The sequence below is a fragment of the Phragmites australis genome, chromosome 3, assembly GCF_958298935.1.
Source record: "Phragmites australis chromosome 3, lpPhrAust1.1, whole genome shotgun sequence".
Taxonomy (NCBI): domain Eukaryota; kingdom Viridiplantae; phylum Streptophyta; class Magnoliopsida; order Poales; family Poaceae; genus Phragmites; species Phragmites australis.
In genome coordinates, this window is record NC_084923.1 from 2,431,600 (window position 1) to 2,456,418 (window position 24,819).

At 42.2% G+C, this 24,819-nt stretch overlaps 1 protein-coding gene across 4 annotated transcripts; it reads right to left on the reverse strand.

Moving 5' to 3' along the window:
* Positions 1-19,465: 19,465 nt before the first annotated feature.
* LOC133911528 (ankyrin repeat domain-containing protein, chloroplastic-like) lies at positions 19,466-23,249 on the reverse strand. Of its 4 annotated transcripts, none has more exons than XM_062353801.1 (8): positions 22,391-23,248; positions 21,600-21,676; positions 21,278-21,376; positions 21,066-21,164; positions 20,647-20,745; positions 20,468-20,566; positions 19,984-20,254; positions 19,466-19,910 (listed from the first exon to the last, which is right to left on the reverse strand). In XM_062353801.1, exons 1-7 carry the CDS (start codon positions 23,217-23,219, stop codon positions 20,078-20,080), a joined length of 1,479 nt encoding a protein of 492 aa, XP_062209785.1. In that variant the 5' UTR covers positions 23,220-23,248; the 3' UTR covers positions 19,466-19,910; positions 19,984-20,077. The 4 variants fall into 4 exon arrangements, with proteins under 4 accessions (XP_062209785.1, XP_062209786.1, XP_062209788.1 ...); XM_062353802.1 differs by having other exon boundaries at positions 19,984-20,209; positions 22,391-23,245; XM_062353804.1 differs by lacking the exon at positions 19,984-20,254 and having other exon boundaries at positions 19,466-19,927.
* Between the last annotated feature and the right edge of the window lie 1,570 nt (positions 23,250-24,819).

The window sequence follows — 24,819 nt, forward strand, 5'->3', positions numbered from 1 at the left end:
CCTCTCCATGAAATATGATGCAAATGACATAATTTTTGAAAATTGTTTCACAAAAGTTCTTATAATTGTCTCTAGTATTTTTTTTAGATTTTTTATTTTTTGAACTCGAACTAAAAAACAGTCGATTTTTAAATACGGTGCGAACTGAATTGGCCGATATTCACGAATACCGAGCAGTTTTCAACGATTTTTTTAAACCCTGGTGTGTGGCAGGGCTAATCCCATCGTGGGTGATCTAACAGCATGTGGAGTGTGCATGCCACAGGAAAATGGATGGACGCTCGAAATTTAGTTTCTACCAAAAAGAAAAGAGTCACATACTTGTATTACAAAAGAGAGAGATTGAATCACCAACCCTCCCAGAGAGTGAGCTCACTTCTAGTGTCAAATCATCCGGTTCCCCTCTCATCCGATGGCCTTCTCAACACCTAGGGGGTAAGGGAACCGATCATCCGGTGGCCGACGTAGTTTCTAGCTAGTATTAGGGTTAGGGTTGCAAAAAAAGCTAGGGCTCGATGATCTACCAGCACTCAGCTCATGAAAAGCTTGAGTTGAGATCGACTTGACTGGATTTTCAAACCAAGCTTGAGCTTGAGTCTGGATTCACGAGCCTCAATGAGACGAGCTCAGATAGCTCGTTACGGCTTGTTTGGGTGATTAGGTCTGCAATTATGTGATCTCTCTCATGCCATATGTAATATAATCCTACCGAGTTCGAGATATATATACTTGAATACTTGTATCATGTTACTCATGCAGTCCTGTAAGGTTGTTGCTATAATATGAAGGAGTATGCTCGAGCTTAATATTTCTTTCTTTGTAATTGGACTGCTATATCTGAAAATTGTTGCATGCACATGTCCATAATCGAGCTTGACCTTTGATCGAGCCGAGTATAAACCTACCTGTAAGATCGACCGAATCTCAGGCTCGGCTCGAGCATGTATTGAGCTCAATCTTGAGGTGACAAGGCTTGCTCGAGCTCAGGTCATTTACAAGCCTAATTAGGGTGTATTTAGATACAATTAGGTAGGATTTCCTTACGGTGGCGTCAGTGCGACGCACCCTCGGGTTTTCCTCGTCCCTCTAGCTCTTCGGTGGCGCTGGCATTGTCTATGAGGGGATCTCTTGTGGCTTGGCTGTGAGGTATGTCTTCCACAACATGTTGATGCTAAGGGTTGGTGGGTTTTGTTACCCTTAGTGTGGGTGGTCACACTAGGGCTCTGTCTGGCAATGCTGATTCATTTATCTGGGTTGTCATGTTGGTATTGCTTCATGGCGGTGCTAGATTTCAGTCCGTTAAAGTCAAAGAGTGAGACAGACTATGCATGTTCAATGACCTACATGTGTCCGTGCCTTTTGTAGGGGGAGTTGGATTTTGTGGCGGAAAAATGTTTGGAGTTCCTTTGACGGCTTCGATGGGTGTTTCAGGTCTCGATCGTGACATTCTCCTCCACTTGATGCACCGGTCCGACGAGCGTGTGGATGGCTTGGTGATGGAGAAGAAGACTTTGAGGCCCATACATATAATTTTGTCTTTAGTCAAGGTCTTCATTGCCTAGACCTAGAGATGTACTTGGTCTTTGTCTTCTGTAATTTCTCTCTTCTCTAGGGTCCTAGATGCAAAATTATGGGTGTTTGTACTCTGCTTACTTTGATATAAGTTAGGGCTTCTAGCCCCATCCTAAAAACGATTGAATCACCTGGAGAGAGAGTACAAAGAATACCTTTCTGAAGGGAAGAATGCAAAGAATTCCTGTTCAAGCTGAGCCTTGCCGTTCTGGGCCCTGGGCTTGATACGTAAGTTATGCTGGCCCAAGCTCTTAACGATGTGGGTGGGCCTCATGTGATAGCCCACATGGATCGTCAATCCAATCTTACCGGCCGGACGTATAGCCCGAGAATCATCTGGTCAGGCAAGCCCACAAGCAAAGCTTCATCTGCGGCTGTTGGATTATCGGACTGCCGGCTGTGGACGGCATTGTGCGTCGAAGCAGCGGCCCGGCGGGCCTCGGCTGACGACAATAGTGTGGCTGAAACTCTCTTCTAGTATTCTTTTGTAAGAAGTTTGCCAAAGAAACTGTATCAGAGAGTGAAGACAAAGGAATTACCCGACTTGAAGAACAGCTATTCTATTCGGCCGCAATTGATACAACCACGACCTTTTCTATCCTCGAGAAAGCTCCAGCTCTGTAGATAGGATCACGTCATACTACTGTTACCGTCACACGCGTAGCTGACTGCAGTTTTGGATTCAGTTTCAGCTTGGTCTTCGCTTTTCCTTTCCCATGCAAGCTGCAGCCCGCAAGCAAAGCAACCGGCGTACGACGGCACGGGATGATGACCGTCCGGCCACGCCGCATTTACGCCGGGGACGGGCCCAAAGCAGCAGCCGGTGTGGCAGGACAAGATTCCCCGGCCTCGCATTAAACCTCTCCCGTCCCGCCTGAAACCGCAACTGCAACCGCAAGGACCCTCTCCCCCCTCCCCAGCATGTGTCCGTATGCCTGTGCGCGTCGATGTGTCTGGCCGTGCAACCACCGCCCCACTGCGATGAGGCGCTCCGGTCCGGCCTGGCATGGCCCGGCATAGTGCTTGTGCCATGCCCTCCAACCAACACCTCGCGCACCTTGTCTCTCGTCTCGCCGTTCGGGCCTCATTCAAGCGCCACTACTCCCCACGGCCGCCCGCTCGCCAATTCAATGCAACGCGCCCATTCAAATCGCACTACTACTGCGCGATACACCGGCTAGCACGCGCCGATCAGTTTCAGTGAAGCGCAACGCCGACCTGCCCGGCTGCTGCTACAGTGTTCGATGTCAAAGACACTGTTCATCCTCTCACAAAATACTGTTTCTATCTGACTTCACCATCGGCATAAAGTCAGTGGAATTAGATCTGCCACCGCTTCCCACAAGCGGCACAACCTACTCCACCCTTGCATGATGCATCCCTTGCCAACTGGAAGGCCACGCGCCTAAGCAATCACGCATGAATATATATGCACGGTAGTACTCGCTCTGATCCCAAATATAAATCCATTTCACCATTTGAATTATACTCCCCAATTACCTTCCGTCGTGCTGGTGAGAATTATACTCTCATGTTTAATACAGGGAATAGGCCACTTCTTAATTTTGCACACTAGTAGTTGGTTGTTAAAAGCTGAACATGTAACAGTAACTTTGGTGAAGCCAGTATATGATCCAAATCGTGCACATATATACTGTTTGTATGTGCACTGTAGCATATATACATAGTGCTCAAATGTCCCACTGGATCGATCGGACCCAAAAAATGTCGTGTGTTGCAGCTAGCGAATGCGTATGAAATCCTCTTGAAGAAACATTACAATATAAGGTTGAATGACTAGATGGAAAAAAAAATGCTAGAATAAATGGCCTCCTGAAACACGCGCGTGAGGAGATATTCCACCATCCTCGATCCATGCTCCACTACCTTGCAGGATATAGCGTCATGGTCTCGTATGTGGAGTATTTATTTTTGATATTCAACAACACAAAAACAATGAGCCGCAATTTTTAATCCACGGGACTGCAACTACTTACTCCATCCGACCCAAATAACAGTCTTTCTTAGTATCCATGTTGGTAAAAAGAAAATCAGCCTTGATCATCAATACATAAAAAAAATATGTATAGATTAACAGCGTAAGATTAACGTTACAATAATCTGAAAAACTATTTTAATGATACACAATCCTTTTTATTTGAAATCTTTTATATAAATTGCTTGTCCAAGTGTCACCATGTCATATCCTAAATGACTTATTTTTTAATCAAAGTACTCTCTGCTTTGCAACACTATCTTCAGTTGCGATTGACGATAGAGATAGAATAGGACCAAAATGCTGCTTTAGAACCCCAAAAGTAGAATCAAGATTCCACTAGAGGTATCGTTGTGGCATACTCCTTTCAGTTCGAAATAAGTGTCGTTTTAGACTACTACTTTTTGTTAGAATAAATTGATAAAACACAGCAAAAATATGCTATTATAAAAAAAAAATATTTTAAGATAAATCTATCCATGTCATTTTTAAGTATTTAAACTCAATATATAAAAAGTAATTTGCAGCCAAAGTTTTACACAATTGACTCCCTGTAACCCAAAATAACACTTATTTTAGACCGGAAAAGTAAATTAAAAAAGACAACAAATTCCATAAATATTTAATGACATTAGACCACACATTCTACTCCAACAAGTACCCAACTTCTTTTACAACATCAAAACATGGTAAACCAATGGAGGGTAGAAAAGTCATATTATACTACATACCATCGATTTTTGCTGAAATGAACTTATATTGCAGAAATGTGATTCTCAATAAAATGAACAACACACATAAATATGGGGATAATTGCTCAGTTGTCATATAAGAAAATAGCAATTACTGCTGAGTCCGTCCTGAGTCTATATATAGGACAGGGTGGCAAATGAACAATTGCTACTTATAGTGGAAAAAAAATACCCCCATAAATATGGGTTCATGATTCAAGTAGCTAGCTAGACAGCAATTGCATCTCTCCCCGAAAGGAGTACTCTACTTTTCATCGCCCAAGTTCCAACTCTATAAAACCCATAGATGAGCATACAATCTATCCCTTAAACGACTTGTTCTTTCGCGATATACAGTACAATCCCAGTTATCTTCACCCTCAAATATGAAGAAGTACTTGGGCGTTCAAAAAGGAAATAAAAAATTGGAGCACTAGTTTTCTTTGTCTCCTCTCCTCCGGTCTCCCTGGCTCTATTTCAGTTTTTCTCCCGGCGCCCCTGGTCTTGTGCGAAACTTGTTCAAACTGTGCATTACCCATGGTGTCATGCACTTTCGTAAATGGTGTGACCATCCATCCATATCTCACCCAGCAGGTCCATCAAAGCTCGGAATCGTCCTCATCCGTCCCTCCCCTCCAACCACTCAGAAACCGATGCAAAATGGTGAAATTAAACGCGAGCACGCACGTCCCGATCGCATCGCTTCCGTGACACATTTACTCCCCCCGGCCCTAAAACATGGCAGAGTAGCATGCACGTTCCCGTACCCCAACCGATCTCCCTCTTCCTCCTCTTCTCCCCGGCCCATCACCATCAGTAATGGCTGCCTGCCTCTGGTGGTAAAAGAAACCAACCAAAAGCCACCATCTCCGGCTTAGCTAGCAGGATCAGCCAGGTCTTTCTCTCTCGCTCATCTCGCTCACACACACACGAGAGAGAGAGAGAGAGAGAGAGAGAGAGAGAGAGAGAGAGAGAGAGAGAGAGAGAGAGAGAGGCAGACAAGTTCTTGTTGCTGGGCACCCTTGCATAGAAACACACATGCAGCTGCAGCTAGGTCTGGAGGGGAAAGCTGGCCGGCCGGGGCAATCTCATTTATGTCGTTGCACCTACATATACATCCATGTACTCCTCCATATGTTGGAGATGGAGAGAGACAGGGCCTGGTTTCCATTAATGCTGCAGCCTGTCTTACTCATTTGGTAGCCGGGGACTTGAATGCCCACCGGCACAAGAGGTGCATAAGTTGGAGGCCTCCATCCATTCTCCAGCCCCATCCCTAGCTGCTCTCTCCTCCATCGCTATTCTCTACTTGCTTGCTGTTCGTCTCCTGCATGGCCATGGCTCTTCTTCCTTCCATCGCCATTGTGCATGCCTGCAGAATGGAAGAGATGAATGAAATAGTAACTATGATGTTGGCTCGGCTCACTCAGACGACGTCGCGGCGATGCTAGATCGCCGGTCTTTCTGATTGAGCCGTGCCAATATCTTAGCACTCTTTCATATATTGATATGTACGTGCCCGCACAGTCTCTAGTTATATAGCTTCTGCCGTCCCTCCGGTGCGTGCGTGTTCGCTTGCATTCTTGAGGTATGAGTGCTCTATATACTGACTATATAATCTAGGAGTATCATGCAAATACATGGTTTTCGTTCTGGTGTTTGCAAGAAATCGACCGTGTGGTATAACGTACTCCCTCAATTTCTTTTTATAAGGCGTATTAGGATTTGAGAAGGTCTTTCACAGTATACTTTGATCATTAAATTCTCTTATACTATATTATAAATTGTTACAAAACTAATATCTTATTAAAAGATATGTGAAATATGAATCTATTTATACATCCTGTATGCCCTAAATATGCACATAATTCACTAATCGTTGATCAAAGTTTATGAAGTTTGACTTTAACCGATCCTAATACCTTCTATATTTTGAAATGGACGGAGTACTAAGCGTGGGTTCATGCAGCTTTGAGATGGCAAGTACTTCGCCAACATCCTATGTTAGGCTAAAGATCATGCATGCAGTTTTGGGTATGAGATGCGCACACATTTTCATTGAAAAGCCTACTTGGGTGTGTTGCACAACATGCCGTGCAAGAACTTGGAACTGCAATCTTGCATGGACAGGATTATGTGGGAATATTATTACCCAACTGCATGTATGATATATCTCCTCCAATTGGTTTAATTTATTGACTTGAAGAAATGCTCATGATGTACAATAATATCATCGCCATTCAAGTATTGTATATTTGTATCTTGCGCAATTACTAGTCATCTTTTTGTAGTAGTTTCCCAGGATGTACAAGGAACTCTCGTCTTTCATCTGCTGGTTATGGCGATTAAGCAAGAGGCGTTCCGATCCTCTGGGTCATCGCTGGAGCTAAACATCGCGTTGGTAGTTTAATTCGTGAGTAGTCAGGAGATGAGCTCCTCTCGCTGTTCTAGACAGTGAGCGCGTCCTTTTTCCTTATACTGTCGGTTGGGCAGCTCTAGTTGGTCGTCGTTGCGGGTGCCGTCGGCGGTCGGCGTCGCGTTGTGTAACAAGTTTATGTTTTCTTCTTACTACAAAGCAGTTCTGCTGCGTATTCGGAAAAAAAAAATTGAACTCGCGAGATAGTCTATCAGATCTTCACGGTTTCTATTCTGTCGATCACCGAGAGTCATATAACAGGACGACTTCCTGCAAGAGGCAGTAGCTACTGCGAAGTCTCCGGGCACTTGCGCTGATAAATCTTCTTGAATCGTTTCTATTTGAGGACTGCCACATGAATGCATGCATACGCAGCAGTTACTTGTCGCTGTTAATTTGCATTCCAATGTAAGTATCTCGTGAGTCTCATAGATATTGGTAAAGAGTGTTGAAGCCCTCGATTTAAAGGGAACTCTTTTCAAGTGATTTCAAGCCCTCAGACTCGAGCCATCCGATTCTCAATGCATATGACTTGAACTATAAAGAACCCACAACAATATTGTCAGGTGCAGCGTGTAGCATAAGATCTGAAATAGTTACTTATAAACGTGCATCTCAATTCTCAAATATTTAAGCAGGTAGTTTGGTGTCATACAATTTTACTCTTCACAGGGTTCGCCTCCCATTCTGTGTTAAAAAAAATACATATAGTACTTTTTTATATCCAAAATATAACGCTCATTTAGCCACTTTAACTTGTAACATGAAGTACACAGAATAAAAATAAATTCAAGTGGTCACGAGACACTCACACACACCACAGTCCATGTTCCTGGAGTACTCGTATCTGTCTGTATTAATTAAGGTCAGTACTGCAGTGCAGCTTCTAAGTTCTACAAATTGTAAATGCTCCAGCTTCTCTCCCCCTCAGCCTCTTTTGCAATGATGTCTTAATGCTGTACACTCCATTGAATTCAAAATAGAAATTAAGACTTGGAAAAGCTAGGGGATTCAGGTAAGATTTAGAGCTTCCATGATAAAATAAAGTAATTTAAATATCTATTTTCAGTTTAAAATAAGAGCAAGATGTTTTAATTAAATATCATCAATCTGTCAATAGCTTCACTTTAGAGAAATAGAATTTCTACCGCTAAAGATGATGAGCTCTAAAATATTTTTTGGAGTTAGAACTCAGAGAAATAAAGACCTGTTACTACAGCGTGGGTAGTAAATGAGAAAAGAATTGAAGATGGAGAGAGACCTGCTACTACAGTGGGTCGTCACGAGGTCCAGCTTGCTCTAACGTTCTTATGCTCAGAACATGCATGGTTCGCACAGTATTGTCTTTGCTCCCTCCGAACGCAGACATTTTTTTATTGCAAATTTCCAAGGTGTATAGCTTTGACTGTTATTTCATTAAGCATATAAAGCAAATCTCACAAACAATATACTCCATACCGTAGTGACATGGTGATTGGAGCACATGCACATTTGTAAGAGTGCATGGAGAGACGGGAGACATGTCATGTTTGGTAGAGTTTTCAAATTAACTTCATGAAATTAATAGGAGTTCTGTTAAATAACAGTTTATAATTTTTAATTTTTGAAGTGATTCTGTAGGAGTGATTACCTGAAACGAGTTAGCTAGTAGGAGCTGAAAAATCAGCTTTCTCTAGTTTACTTTTCCTACATAATCACTTCATATAATTTACTTTAAAGAATCATTAGAAAATTGATTTCAACTAAAGAATTATTTTCTCCATAAAATTACTTCTCTTAAAAAATTTGAATCCAGAGAAGCTCTAACAAACAAGCCCAGATACTATGTGTCACTCTTATCCTAAATATATAGCACTTTGACTAATAGCATCTATTAAACTATATTATTTCAAATACAAAGAGTTGTATATTATGAATGTATTTTCATATTGAATCTAGTAACAACAACCTTTACTCATCAATCTATATGAATTTTAGTTATTAATGGTCAAAGCTAAGAAAAAAATGACTTAGAATAAACCTAAATAGACTTATATTTAAAATAAGAGGGTATTCTCTATGATCATAAATACCTGTTACTTTTGATTTTTCACGGTCTTCGACGTGCAACTTTGATCATTATTTTGTATTAGAATATAGTTATAATATCTAATAAAAATATAATATTATAAAAATATTTTTTAAGATAAATCTACACGTGTGATTTTGATGTTTTCAAACTATAAATATTCTAAAAACTATTGATGATCAAAATTTTAAAAGCTTAACTAGATCTTAACCGAAGCGGTAAATATTTATGACCGTGGTGAGTGGTGACCAATATATCATATTGGCTTCATACAACCTGCACGGCCGCCAAACAGGTAGAGCAAGAACAACGTTTAGCTTGGCACACCCTAGTTCGTTACGTGCAGGCCTGCGTCATGCTACTTGCTGTCTTACTCCGATGTTTATACAAGGGGGATTACTTACGTGATTCTTATGATTTGGGAATCTGAATCCAAACACATTCATCCGATCACATGCCCTTTTTTGAGAGGTTACTTCTGAGTTCCTAATTAAGCAGTTTGTCTCTCAATTATCATATAATCTAACAGGATGAATTGTAGAAAAACTCCGGAAAAGAATACAATTCCCATGGATATATAGATTCGATAATTAACCGAAAGAAATTCATCATGTATCCAACTCAACTCTTACGTCCAAGTACCACTGACGTTCTCAGTAGGATGGTTTTATGAAAGATAGATGATGTCATTTGCTACTTCATCAGGTTATAAATACACATTATTTCGGATAACACATGTTGCCTCTTATACATAATCTTGACCATTATTTTCTATTAAAATATATCTATTACATACATCGAATTTATAATATTATGTAATCATTATCAAGACAAATCTACACTAATGATTTTAATATTTTCATTTTTTTTTTGAAATCTATTGTTTGTCAAAGTTTTAAATTTTTGATTACAACTTTTTTAAAATAATATGTATTTATGACAGAAGGCACATTTTTCATGGGAGCGATCAGATTAGCCGGGAGCCCGGGATTCCACCGCAGCGCAGGTCACCATAAATCAAAAGGGCAAAGTTCCCGTGGGTAGTTGGGACTTGCGAAGGAGTAACTGGGGGAGTAATGAGACGATCATAAATAAGATGGCAGGGAAAGGCATCAGAGGGGACAGCAGGTAGAGAATATGGGGCGTGGCAACTTTGGTCAGGCAGGCAGGCAGGCCCTGCGTGCAGCACAGCATTTACACTACACGCGTTGTAGTAGTATACGATTGCTAGATCAGACCCGGCCTGGCCTCCATGGGTGCAGCGTCAGACAAAGATTCGCTCATTCACTTCTCCAACCGCCGCTCAGCCCCGCCCCGTGCCCGCCTAGCTCTAACTGTCATGGTGTCACCCATCACACCGCGTCTTCTACTGTTCCTGGTGTTCTTCTCTTCCACCCCCACTCCAGGGTCCAGGCCTCCAGTCCAGTACCCACGCCAATTCAATGCTCGAGCAGAGACAGGCGCCACTCTGCCACATGCATGGGGCGTGGCTTGTTGCCAGTCTGCCAGTCTGGTCTGGTCACCTTGCTGTGATGTGAGTTGATTTGCCGCCGATTTCAGCTCAAGAGTCCAGACTTATACCATGCAAATGTTGAAGAGTCCTGCGGCTGACGACTTGATATGAGAACAAATAAAAAGTAAAAAACTTCATGCCATCTACATGACTACATGGACTGGTTTGAGCTCAGCACTTTCATGTAACAGATGCAGGTGTGTTAGTAGCATGCTTTGATCATTTAAACGTGCTGCTACTACAAAGTTTGTACTCTGGAATGTTGGAAGTGAAGTGCAGTACTCACGGATACCCCGATAAGGACCATGGGGGGTTGAGAAAGCAAGGATGAGGAGGTACGGCAGTAAGATACATTGGTTGTTTATAATGTAATGGGTTGTCCGCATAGACGCTAATTTAGTTTGGAGGATGCATATAATTTTAGAAAAAAATATATTTTTGTTTAATTCAACAGATACAAATAAATAAATATATATATATATATATATATATATATATATATATATATATATATATATATATATATATATATATATATATATATATATATAGGACACCTATTCTATACTCCTAGGAGTATGTACTCCCACATGCAATATACCACCTAAACAAACACTTTATACTCTTTTATCATTTTTAGTATACTCTAATACTAATTCTAAGATACTCCAATATGAGTTGTATGAAAAAAAATTCAATGTTAGCCTTTCATTTTTGCTATATACTCTTTTTTACACATAAAAGAAGTATATACGCAAATTAAGATAAAAATCATGGAATTTCATAAAAATTTTCGTGGGATTTGTATTGTAGTATCTTATAATTACTAATGAAGTATATTTAAAGTGATAAAGAAGTATAACTCATGTGTAAAAGTGGTATATGAGAGGTGGGAGTACATACACCCAGGAGTACATACTAGTTTTCCTATATATATATATATATATATATATATATATATATAGTTTAACTTGAGCTTCTCTCTGCAGCTTAACTTGACAGATGCATACTCCTATATCCGCTTATACAGGTGGATCTAATTATTTATGTTACAAAATAATTTTTATACGAGCAATCAAATACAGTCTCAGATTCAATAAAACAAACAGAAACTCAACTCAACTTGTCTAAACAGATACAACCAATTAATACTTTTATTTTTAAGAAATATAGTTCCGCTCAGACTGCTTCCTCTCAGCCTACGTATACAGCTCGTACAGACAAACAATCACGTCCTAAGAAATCTGTACAAATGGAACTTAACCGATGCATGATTGCCCGTAAAGGTTGAGATGGGCACACCCAGGGACCAAAGAACGGTCCAGGCACGCTTAAATATTAACAGAACTGGCATGTCTTTGCTTGCCAGATCTGATGGCAAAGAAGCTGCATCAGGCATACGGGCATGTATGCATAAAATCCACATCCTTGTTCTTTTGTGATAAAGGTTTGCAAACATATCTGAGCCAACTTAAAAACAGGAAACATGCACTTCTGAAGGTCTGAGGGGAAATTATCAGCAACTGATAAATTACTAGAGTGTATAGTTGTTATGGTGACGTGACAGACACGACATCCCACCACTTTCGTAATTTTACAACGTCTATGATCGACATGACGAATACATACATTGTAGTTTAAAGTATTAGCAAATAGCAATAGAAATTTTGCTCAAAAGTTATAATCTAAAATATTAGAAAATATAAATATAGCGAAAAGACGTAGAACTCTCTCATCTCTCAACATTTCAAATCTCTCCACTCTCAAAAGTAACATGCTTCATGCTTCAGGTAACATAATGTGTTATAGTGCTGTGCTATACTGTTGAGATATTGTGAGTGATTGAGCGCTATTACGTTGAGCTAACACTTGCATGATATGTGCTGTACCTATATTGGATATGTGCTAAGTGCTAACGCTAACAGGAAATATGCTATACTGGATATGTGCTATACTTAGTTCTAGCAGCAAGTAGTAGAGTACTAGAGCACCAAGCACCAGAGCAGCTAGGTCCCACACATGTACATGTTCTAGAGCAGATCACAGTTCACATAAGTAGTAAAGTAACTCAGAGAGGCAACACAAGTAGCGACAAAAACAGAAAATAGATAATATATATTAGTATATTTGTTAATAGATAACATATCGACATATTTATAAATTTAGCATTCATATTCGATACTCAAATTAAAAAAACACTAGAACGGTAGGCCATATCCGGCACCTGAGGTGCTGAATACAGGCAACAATGCCGTATTCGGCACCTCAGTGCCAAAAATTACCTGTATTCGGCACCTTTTCAGCACCAAATACGGTGCACAGTCCCTATATTCAGCACTTAGTTTCTAAAAGCCGCCCGCGTGTGTCACATCATGTCCATGTGCTTTTGGTGCATGCGGCCAGCGCTTTTGCCCGTTTTTGCAGCCCACGCTTTCGTGTGTCATTTTATGCTGTATGGTGATCTTATATGAGGTTTAGCACAACTTGTTTTCATCAGGCACGAGTGAATAAATAAAAAATAACTGAAAAAGTAAGTGTATGTATCTTTTTTGTCATCTCTCTGCATAAAGTGCAGTACATACTGGTGATAGTAGGCCTTGACTACAAAGTTCTGGCTCCACACAAAAACACGAATCCCTAATTATTTAAAAAACATTAAACTAGTGTTAAATATCATAATTGAAATGTAACCATATTTAAGAAATAACTACTAAATAAAGATATGTGCCAAACTTATTTGACAAACATTAGATAAATTAAAAGTAATTAATAATGCAATGAATAAAACATAATATTACTAACTACGACATTATAGTGAATAGTACATGTGTCATAAAGAATTAAAAGTACACCGAACAACAGCACATGTAGTCTCTATGAGTGTAAGCATCTGGCGAGTGTGTGGCCCTCATCCCAGCTGCCTGCGCTGACCCCTGCCTCGTGTCCCCTTACTCGTCATCATCATCGTCCTGCCCTGTGTGACCCCCACCGAACGTGTATCCAGACCCGCTAACTCGACACTGCATGTATCATGATGATGGATCCTCATACGGAAGTGTCGATGCCCCTACTCCGATGGAGTTAAGTGTCCCGAAGGCTCGCCCTGCTGGTACCACTGTGAACCTCACCCTGCTGGTACCACTGTGAACCTCAGGTGCATCAGGATATTAGGGATATTGTTTGCTAAGGAGATCGGTGAAGCTTGTGGCCTGCATTGCATCAGCCCAGTTAAAATCATGTGTACCGCTCTAGTTAGGCGTCTGCTGCGTACAGTCAACGACATCCTCATAATACATCGAAGCTGCAGATAGAGGTGTCATCGTAGTATGGGGAGGTTGTATTGCTGGGAGGCCTATGAACCCAGTGTACTCCTCGGTCTCAGCACCAGAACGTGACACATGATGCTCTGAAGCCAAAGATGCCTCTCGCGACTATACACGAACGGGTTCGCCACATGCACTGGATAAGCGCCTGCTAAAGGAGGCACGAGACGAGTCCATTGCTGGTATGTCATACCCCCTCCAACGCGGGTCACAACCACCTAGACCACGTATAGGGGACAGGAAGCGGAACCCTCTCGTCCTCATGTACTCCCGGAGAGGGATCCGATCCCTCCGTGTTGATGATCCGCTTGGTTCCCCACAAGCTTCCTCTGTCTGCGTATGCATCGCGTACGTCTCTTTGGTCTATATAAGATAATGGTCATGTTAGTAATATGGAGGTTTAACACATAAAAATCGTTATAAGTACCGTATCACTTACCACAACATGAAGAAAATGGGCATAATTCTCGAAGAACGATCTGGTGGCCAGCTGTACAAGTCCGTTGAGTAAGGTGGCACGCGTGCGCGGATGGTACCACGAAGGTACTCCCAGTAGGTGACATCGTTGTATTGTCCAGCAGATACAACGACATCCACCGCGGCTGACTCCGTTCACCTCTGTATGTGCTCGGCATTCACGTATGCCCAGTCCCGCATGCCTCCGACCCCTTGTGCACTCCTCCTATACATGACATACACAATTATAATATATTAACATTGATCACTTAAGATACTAATACTACCTATAATAACACACTTACTCGTGCGCCCAACCAATAACCCGTGGGGGAGGTACTAGCACCACCTGTCAGTCCCCGAACTGCCTCTGTACACGTTCAGAAGAATATACTTTCACGTTGTTCATATACAACAAAAAATATCTTGTCATCCATAAGCCCGAGTCACGCCAATAACATGATGTGATGAGCCCGCCAGTCACAATTTCAACCACTCATACCATACGCCATGGATCCCACTCCACGAGATCCGGGCTAAGAACGTCCAAATCATTGATCACCCGAGAGTAGCTACCATGGTCTTGTTGCTGACTCCATCTCAACCTAGCATGCATCCACCGATACCTATCGTAAGCCTCATGTCATCTGCAATGCCATCAGAGATAGAGAATGGATAGTAGCTCTTGAGCACCTAAGGCCGACAAACTGGGAGGTACTCTGTAGGTGTAAGAGGTGTAGGCAGCCTGTTACAGATCATTTCTTCTTTGATCGCTGGGTTGCATCACACAATCCTCTGTAAGTGATAACCAGCACAACATATCTCCAATTGTAAAATGTCGGCTCATAAGGATGTGAAGCGAGCTGTCTCACTGATCATACAATATGAGGAACGACATAATCGCATATCGTGTTACAAAACATGATACCTCCCAGCAAGACGTACAAGTACATCTTATAGTGTTGTATAACTATAGCATCGTCTGTATCCGATGGGCATGGACTAAACTGTGGCAACCCATGAATCCAAGACATGGAGATACCAAATTCTTCTTGTCACATGGCACACCAAACCTAGATACAGAGGATCAATGAAGCGTGAATAACACTACAATATTTATAGTGCAGTACATAAAAAATAATTATCCGCCCTCAACGTAACTCTTTCACTACTCCTCTGCTGGTCACGAAACTACTAACACAGTGCCCAATTATTAGTAGACCAATTAGCATGGACACGTCTCTCAATGTTACGCCAAAAGAAAAGTGGAACGCGTGCGTCTCAGGACGCCACCGATCGACAAGACTTGTGAGCAGTGATTCCTCAATTGGCAGGAGATATGTCCTACCACCACTCGCCATAGGAGCTTGTGAGGAACCGTCCAAACAGTATTCTAGTTAATCATTAGGAGGATCATTATTCATAATCACAACCTCAGTGATTAACCAGAATACCATTCCGGTAGTCCCGGCACGTGTTTATACCTAAGATCGGAACACATGCCTTTCCAACAAGCATACCACAACATAGCTTAAGAAAGAGCGAGTAATTAAAATTATATTACAAATTCTTAAGCATGCAACCATTTGCAACAGTTTACACAAATGGAGACTACGCAGCGGAAAATGAAACATTAACAACAGCAAAAGGAGAGTGGAACCATATGCCCTTAGGCTCCACCTCAAAAGCTACGCCTCACCAGAGTAGGATGCACTACTCTTGCCCACCACCTGCATCGGCGGGCACGAAGTAGCCAAATAACGCATCACCCTTACCAGCAGAACCTGAAAGCGCAGGCATGAGTACAAAGGTACTCGCAAGACTTAATCCATATAGAGCACATATACTTAACTCGACTCCAAGGATTATGCATTGAGCTGTTAGTAAGAGTAGGCTATAAGGTTAAGTAAAACATATGCGGTAAGCAATCTAGATACATATGTGTGAACAACTATACTTAACTCCAAGAACAACTACATGTCTACTCTGTAGACCACAACTTGAACATGTATGTATAGTAACCATGGTATCTCATCGACAAACCACCAACCAAAACCATCATACCATAACCTTATCCCACATTCGTAAACTCTACGACCGATTCAAATGAAACAATAGCATGCTCATGACCGAGAGCGCGGCAATTCGAATTATTCTTACACCCTGCAGGGGGTACAACTTTACCCACACGACTTGAGGACCATTCGGCTTGTGCTACTCACAAAAGCACACACAAGGGAGTACTCGAGTCAACCTTTCTCATACCCAGAACCACCCACTTGCAATGCCCCTATGGCACCGGGGTTACCGCGAGCGTGTCCCGGACACCTCCAGCTCCCCGCCACCTTGCTTCTCCTTTTCTTTTTCTCTTATGCGTCATAGAGCCGCAAGGAAAGTGTCGGCACGGCATAAGATAATCGGTTTACCTTACCATTAGATCAGCATGTGGTGAGTACGGTAAGTGCTAGAGCCAACTGTACCGACGGACGGCCTTAAACGATACAAGCTGTCTATGGCATCCGGGTTCCTCTCCCGAACTACCCAGAGGACTACTGGATCGCTTGCATCGTTTAAGGCCGTCCATCGGTACAGTTGGCTCTAGCACTTACCGTACTCACCACATGCTGATCTAATGGTAAGGTAAGTCGATTATCTTATGCCGTGCCGACACTTGCCTTGCAGCTCTATGACGCGTAAGAGAAAAAGAAAAGGAGAAGCAAGGTGGTGGGGAGCTGGAGGTGTTCGGGACACGCTCGCGGTAACCCTGGTGCCATAGGGGCATTGCAAGTTGGTGGTTCCGGGTATGAGAAAGGTTGACTCGAGTACTCCCTTGTGTGTGCTTTCGTGAGTAGCACAAGTCGAATGGTCCTCAAGTCGTGTGGGTAAAGTTGTACCCCCTGCAGGATGTAAGAACAATTCGAATTGCCGCTCTCTCGGTCATGAGCATGCTATTGTTTCATTTGTATCGGTCGTAGAGTTTACGAATGTGGGATAAGATTATGGTATGATGATTTTGGTTGGTGGTTTGTCGATGAGGTACCATGGTTACTATACATAAATGTTCAAGTTGTGGTCTATAGAGTAGACAGGTAGTTGTTCTTGGAGTTAAATATAGTTGTTCACACATATGTATCTAGGTTGCTTACCGCATATGTTTTACTTAACCTTCTGACCTACTCTTGCTAACAGCTCAATGCATAATCCTTGGAGTCGAGCTAAGTATATGTGCTCTATATGGATTAAGTCTTACGAGTACCTTCGTACTCATGCCTGCGATTTCAGGTTCTGCTGGTGAGGGTGATGCGTTGTTTGGCTACTTCGTGCCCGCCGATGCAGGTGGCGGGCAAGAGCAGTGCATCCTACTCTGGTGAGGCGTAATTTTTGAGGTGGAACCTAAGGACATATGGTTCCACTCTCCTTTTACTGTTGTTAAGGTTTCATTTTCCGCTGCATAGTTTCCATTTGTGTAAACTGTTGCAAATAGTTGCATACTTAAGAACTTGTAATATAACTTTAATTACTCGCTCTTTCTTAAGCTATGTTGTGATATGGTTGTTAGAAAGGCATGTGTTCCGATCTTGGGTATAAACACGTGCCGGGACTACCGGAATGATATTCTGATTAATCACTGAGTTTGTGATTATGAATAATGATCTTCCTGATGATTAATTAGAATACTATTTGGATGATTCCTCATAGAGCTCCAGCCATCATGAGAGCGAAAGGTAGTAAGTCTACCCGTACGAGTGGCTTGTGAAATAAAGAGTCCAACTCCTTAATCGTGTGGACACTCTGGGCTCGCAACGAAAGTAATTGCAAAAGGTATCCAATACATGTACCGAGTTAATAGCAAATTATCTTGGTAATTAAAAAGCACATATAATCGTGATACTTGCAGCCCTGTGAAAATCATTTGTCTCCTATGGTTCTCGTCGTACCGCTGCTAAAGAAGCTTCAGAAGACCAGCATATGCCATAACAATAATTTCAAGCTACATGGCTCAATAAGTAGGTGAACAAATATAATTATATTATAATCTTCATGGTTCAATACGTATGTGAATAAAAAAAAGAATAAACTATACTCTTCATGGTTAAATAAGTATGTGAATAAAAAAAAAATGTTGCAAGCTTTATGGTTCAATAAATAGGTAAAAAAACAAACTTCATGATTTAATAAAATGCAGCAACTCTAAAACACTATAGTTTGATAATGCATGATAGTTTACTGTCAGGTCGGATATGTCTTCCTGTCATGGTCAAGTTGTTTGCAAAGTTTGTACTTACGTAAGCCGTCAACAGCATCTACTTTATCTATGTCACCTTGTAGCCTCATGGATCTAGACCTTTCAGGATCCGTACGTCGTGCTCGAGGATAAGGTACCCATGTAGGCTCGTCGATCACTTTGTAACTGCTTTCGATGTTGAAGGACCATATCTTTGGAAGCTATGTGCTCCTCAATACATCTATCGTGAAATACGATGCTACGTACTGTGACACGACGTCACGACGCACCTAAAGCAGAGACAGGAAGTGACTGGCGCAGCAGGCCGGGCCGTATTCGGCGCCTGAGATGCCGAATATAGCACTGCACCGTATTCGAAACCTCAATATTTAGCACCTGAGGTGTCGAATACAACATCGTTCCAGGGTTTTTTTCGGAATTTAAGGTACTAAATACGAGTTATAGATTTGTAAATACACCGATATGCTATATCTTTTAGCAAATACGGTGACGTATATTATCTATTTTTCCATTTTTGTCCACAAGTAGCAGCTAGATCACACAAATGTACCAACAGAGGCGTTGGAGCGCACGCAAGTAGCCAAGAGAGTGGAAATAAGAGGCAGAGCGGCGGCAGACAGGGACACACTTTAGCTGGTCTGCGAAGGGACGGACAGGGCGGCAGCGGCTTGACACACTACGAGATCTCGAGCACAGACAAGCGGATGGAGATGTGCAGGTGGAGTGACGGAGGCAGACGGATCTGAGTAGGCAGGGGCGGCGAACGACGAATAGCAGGGACGGCGAACTTAACCGATATGGCGTCCGAGCTCCTCCCCCCCCACCCCCTCGATTTAACCGGTATGGCGTTCCACCATAAGGAAAAGGACGCCAAAAGACGTCTTATCGATGCCACATCAATGCCATTCCTATATGGCGGACGCCATACACTTCGGCGCCGTGGCGAGGAGCAAATCACCGCCACGCCGTTATATCGTCATTATGGCAACGACATAACGACACCATGATAACTATGCTGGAGTGAAAACACATATGTATTTTTTACACTCCTCTGCAGGCCCAGAGACGGTCAGTTCAACGGACTATGTTTCCAGGAGACAACTACTGACGAGTACCAAAACCAGCTATCAGCAACCCAAAAAAATCAAACAAAGAATGCCCATTTCACCACGGAAACAATGGATCCAATATTTGATAATAGAATTCCCTAATACATCAAGGCAAATTCTATATGTAAAAAGGATAAATACACCTCTTGTTTCTTTGCATATCTCTGTAAGTAGTGAATAAAAGCTCTAAGAATCTGCACGTAAAGGAGAAAAACATGGTTTCTCGGTGACCTCATCATCTAAGATGCAGAATGTCGCCTAACACTAATTCAATGGGCCAAAAAGAGAAGGGAGTGCCATTCTAAAAACATATGCGAATCTCATAACAATTATAAGGCATTCATTATCTAGAATATGTCACAGCTCAGTAGATCACCTCTAATAACTGTAGAGCACTGACCTAGGGAAAGATTTGCTCATCCCATTCTTATGGCTTAACTGTAACCTGCGTTGCTCATTGCTTCCAGGGTAAACTACTTTCTGCAACCAATTGGTTCCTGTCAGGTCAATCAAATAGCATAAATAATTTAGAAGCAGTGTAATTGACCTGTACCTATCTAGAACTCCAAGCAATTCCATGATGCACTAAGAAAGTGGCCTCCCAAAAAAGCCAAGCTCTGCCATAAACTTTAGTGACTTTGACAGAGTCATACACCCTCCAGGTGCTGAATTGAGTCGTGCTGCTTTTGTCCTCGGAAGCTTTTAAGTAGTTTGATAAGCTCATATGTCCTTACATGATGACCCAAGCGGAGGCACAACTCCAACGGGTTTAATCCATCCTGAAGTGAGTGCACCGACAAAATTGTTCTCCATTTAGCAGAGCTCTTATTTGAGAAGAATGCAGGAACATTAGCAGCCCATAATTGCATCCTAAACTACTATGGAAAAATACAATGAAAAGACTGAGGTAACATCATGAATCATGATATTATGTGACTAAAAGAATACGTGATTAATGTAAAACAACCATTAAGTCAATCCATAAATGAGTTCTTACTGAATTATTTGATAACTGCTAGAATATTCACTTTACTTACTTGGGTTTTCAAAGTTCTATCAGCGCCCTTTATTAAGAGTAGCTTCACAATGTCTGTTCTCTGTGTTTGTACAGCAAGATGCAAAGGTGTCCATCCATACTGCAAATTGGCCAAGCTGCGTGGTAAGTCCAACCAACTGAAGAGAAAATAAAGCAAGACAGCTCCAGAACTCAACATACATCATCTGGCCGATTGATGTCAACATTGTACAGCAAAAGAGTCTTTATGGTCTGAGTGCATGCTGTTTGGACAGCATAATGCATTAGAGTTGGACCATCCTGTATCACCGAAATTGCAAACTTTGTATAATTAAATCAACACAATTCACAAAAAAAAAATGGCATAAAAAATTAATCACATACTTAAGACTGCATGGAACCAGAGGGAATCCAGGAGCACGATAATTAATCACAATAATGATTAACATAGGAAAATGTAATAAACTTAACATAAAAAGAATAGCCAATGCAAATACTCCAAGAACAATACTGAGACGAGGCAAAGGAGCCTAAAGTAATCAAGACTGATCCAAAATACACTGCTTGTAATAGGCTTCATTAAACTGATTTCAAACATGCTAAACAAAGCTTGTACCCACTTTATCTTGGATGAATGGATTTGCTGATTTCCTTAAGAGATAGTTGATAATAGCAGCCTTTTTCGAAAGAATTGCTTTATGAATTGCTGGCAAACCATCCTGGGGAAAACACAAAAAGGTCCAATGAATGACAATGATCTCAAAAAATAGAAGCCTTATAGGCATATCACTATTTTAAGATGAGACAGTTCACAAATTACAGTAGCAATTACCTTATCAAGAGCATTTATGTTCACATTATGTTTTAGAAGACTATCCAATAGATAGAAATCTCCTGATGCAGCAAGGGTGTGAAGCGGAAGCCATTTACTCTACAAAGAACAGATACAACATACAAGGTCACATCACACAGGAAGCTGAACCTGAAGTAACAAAGATCATCATAAACAGGCTAGGAGGCAGAAGATGCACACATGTTAGGAGGAGGCTTGAGTATGAAAATCTCTACTACTCTCGTTACTTGGAAAGTATCTACTATAACATGTTACTAATGACTCTACAAAAATTGAATTACCCTGAACAGAGATCGCTTACAGAAGAAGCGGCTTCGAGATCAGGCACTCGCTTGTTCAAAAGAACCTTCTCCTCATTTGTGAACAGCTTGCGGCTACCTGAAGTATAACGAAAAAGGATCATTCATATGTATCAAAAATAAAGAAACATAAGCCATAAGAATGATGCAAAAAAAGAAGTCACTATGGTCTGGTACTTTGTGATAATTGTATATAACTAAACCACTGCTTAATCCAACGGGCCAAACATTCGTGGATAAGATACTGATTTCTCACAGCAGACACTGTATTGTTTCAGAAATACGGCATCATCTAAAAATCAGTCGTTCTTATATAGCTAGAGACACTAACATGATTCTACCAAGTTTACCAAGGCAATAAAATTTGTACCACAAGATCGATACTGTCCATTTGGGCATACATTGCAGTATGGTATGAGCATTTGGTCATAGTCAATCGCGGTAATATAATAACATGGCAAAAGGAGTCAAGGTACATGTATTCCGCATGGCATCATAGCTGAAGGAGCCCGTGACATTGGTATTGGCTTCGCCATAAGCTCACGAATTGGTCTAGTTCTATCGATTGCAGTGCCCTTGGTGGATAAAATTAGTTGATATTTGTATATCGGTTTAAACATAAAATGCTGTAAACACTACTAACCGTGTCTCCCACCTCTCATATGGAACCTCTGACACACACAGACACAACGTATGAGCAAACACCACTTCCGAACCATACGAACAATCAACTCTATTCACAATTTTATTGCAAAAAACATTTCAGTATCGAAACAAGTCTATCAGAACTCACTTTTAGCGCTCTTGCCGTCCCCCGTATCGCCCGGCAGATACTCCCGGGTGCTAAAAAACTCCGCAATATCCTCAAGGCTGCCAACAGCCATCCCCATCCTCGGATTCCTCGGAGCCACGCGTGTCCCCGGCTCCGGCGGAAGAGGCTCCTCCAACTTCTCCGGCAGGTGAGTCCTCTCCAGCGGCCCTGAGTATACACTTCGAACGTGCCCAATCTCCGCCTCCAGCCTCCCCTCGCGGTACGCTCGGAACTCGTCAGGCGCTGCCACGGCCGGGGGCGCCCGCCGCTCGAGGCGGCTCCCAAATCGCAGCCCGTGCGCGATGTGGCGCTTCTCCTTCTTCGTTAGGTTGATTTCCTCCTCGACGTCCCTCCACCTCTCCGGCACCAGGCTCTCCCTGTCGCCGGCCACCGCCGCCGCCTTCCGGCCGGGGCGGGAGGTGCTCGGCGGCGGCGGCGGGGCCGATGGGAGGTCAAGGTCTGGGGCCTCGAAGGCGTCGTCATCGAACACGATGCAGTCCCCGATGACGACATCCTCGTCATCGTCGATGGCCGCGACAGCGAAGGAGGAAGCGGAGGAAGAGGATGCGAGTGGTCGAGCGGATACTGATAGGGCAAGGGATTTGGGAGATTGGTGGAGGCGATGGAAGGAGGCGGCAAATGGGTTTAGGGTTTGGGTTGGGGAAGGGAAGGGGAGGAGGAGGCGGTGGTGATGGTGATGGTGGTGGAGGGAGGAGGGCGGCATCATGTCGTCGTCCCGCGCCGTGCGGTGAGGCCGTGCCGCGTCGGAAGCCGAGAGGATTGGCCGGTGTGGCATTCGCCGACCGTTCATGCCTGGGCCGGGTCGGGTATTCACTGTACAGTTTGGTTCTACCTAGGCCATGATCTAGATGGTTAGGCCGAAAAGAGCCCTCAGTATTTTGACGAGTAAGAAGCCATTGCAGGCCCAAAGAACGACCGCTGCTCAGATTGTGAGTCTTTCCATTTCTTTTCCTTGCTTGGACAATTTTTGTAATGGAGAAAGTACAATTTCCGACATATATATACTAACATTATAACATTAAGGATAAATATAATAATTTTATAATTATGAGCATCCGGATTCAAGCCCCAGACAAACATTAAGACGCCAAGGACCATGTTCGAGTCTAGGACTCAAATTCGAGTGGACAGATTCCACCGTAAAGATCCTAGCAAGCTAAGCTATGTTCACTTCACACATTGAAAAAAATAGAGCTATGGAATTATTCAGTTTTGAACGGTAAACTCTGATAATATCACGGTACACACACATTGTTCTGGAAAAATAATATATCCAATAATAATATTTTTTTAAGCAACGATAGGTATAACATTTCCTCTCCAGCTTAGTTGCAATACGTGAAGTGAAAACAAAGGCATCAACGAAACCATATAAATTAGTGATGTGCACAAAACGTACTGTTATCAGGGGTGGAACTAGGATTAGACTAGGGTTGGATTAGCATGGCATAGGCTAGATGACCATTTTAACTTTGCATTATTTCTTAGTGAGGTTCCAATGGGAATTTAAACCTAGGCCTAGGGCTGCAGCCCTATCTGATATAGATCAGCCTCTGCCACGTCTTACACCATAACCACTCCCAGGGTCTCAGGAAAAGAAAAGATTAACAGACACTACTACATAAATATCCGTTACAGATCACATATGGGTTTTGTGAACTGTCACTAAGAAGGATGTTAGAGACGGTTTCTAACAAGAAGTATCTTTGTTAGGAAATTGTTACCTCCGGTTTCTGCATACCTTATACAGTTTTTATTCTAAACCGTTTGTGGCGAGGCCATAAACGGTTTACTAGGAAAAATCGTATATGGTGAAGCTATAGATGGGTTTAATATACACCAGTTTGAAATATTATTGGAGACGGGTTTGGACGTAAACCGTCTGTGACTACCTATATTTCACCACGCGCTAGCCTGTGTCCTAATTTTCACGTTGACTGCGCGGCTACCTCTCGGGTGGCTGTGATTGTTCTACCACTCGAGAAGGGAAAAGGGAGGAAGAGGAAGGGAAGAGAAGGGATATGGGAGGGGAAGAGAAAGGGAAAGGGGAGGGCTGCAAGGCAAGGTGAGGTCGGGTTGGTCTCTCCACACGTCTCGCTTTCAAATCGAGGTCGACATGTCGTCTAAAGGTACAACTTCTGGCTAGCCAGCTCTTGTCAATTAGTTCCCCACTAAAGTAGAGAAAATCAATGCAAACGTACTGCAACTAGTTAGATTAATTAGTTAAAAAATGTCTTGAATGTTGGTTTACGAGATAGATCAATTTGTTAGCCATTTTGTAGCAATTTTTCAATTAAGTTTTGTAATTTTGAAAATTGCATATGGTTGACCGTAGTTGGATGTACCTAGAGAATCGTACTTGTGACGAGTACCTTAATGGTGCATCTGGA

Bases quoted from the DNA above. Each gene is read 5' to 3' on its own strand.
- LOC133911528 (XM_062353801.1), bottom strand. From the start codon at position 23,219: ATGAACGGTCGGCGAATGCCACACCGGCCAATCCTCTCGGCTTCCGAC. The intron at 21,165-21,277 runs GTAATTGCTACT...TGTTTTCCCCAG, and splicing joins ACATAAATGCTCTTGATAAG to GATGGTTTGCCAGCAATTCA. The intron at 20,255-20,467 runs GTAAGTAAAGTG...TTCTCAAATAAG, and splicing joins ATAGAACTTTGAAAACCCAA to AGCTCTGCTAAATGGAGAAC.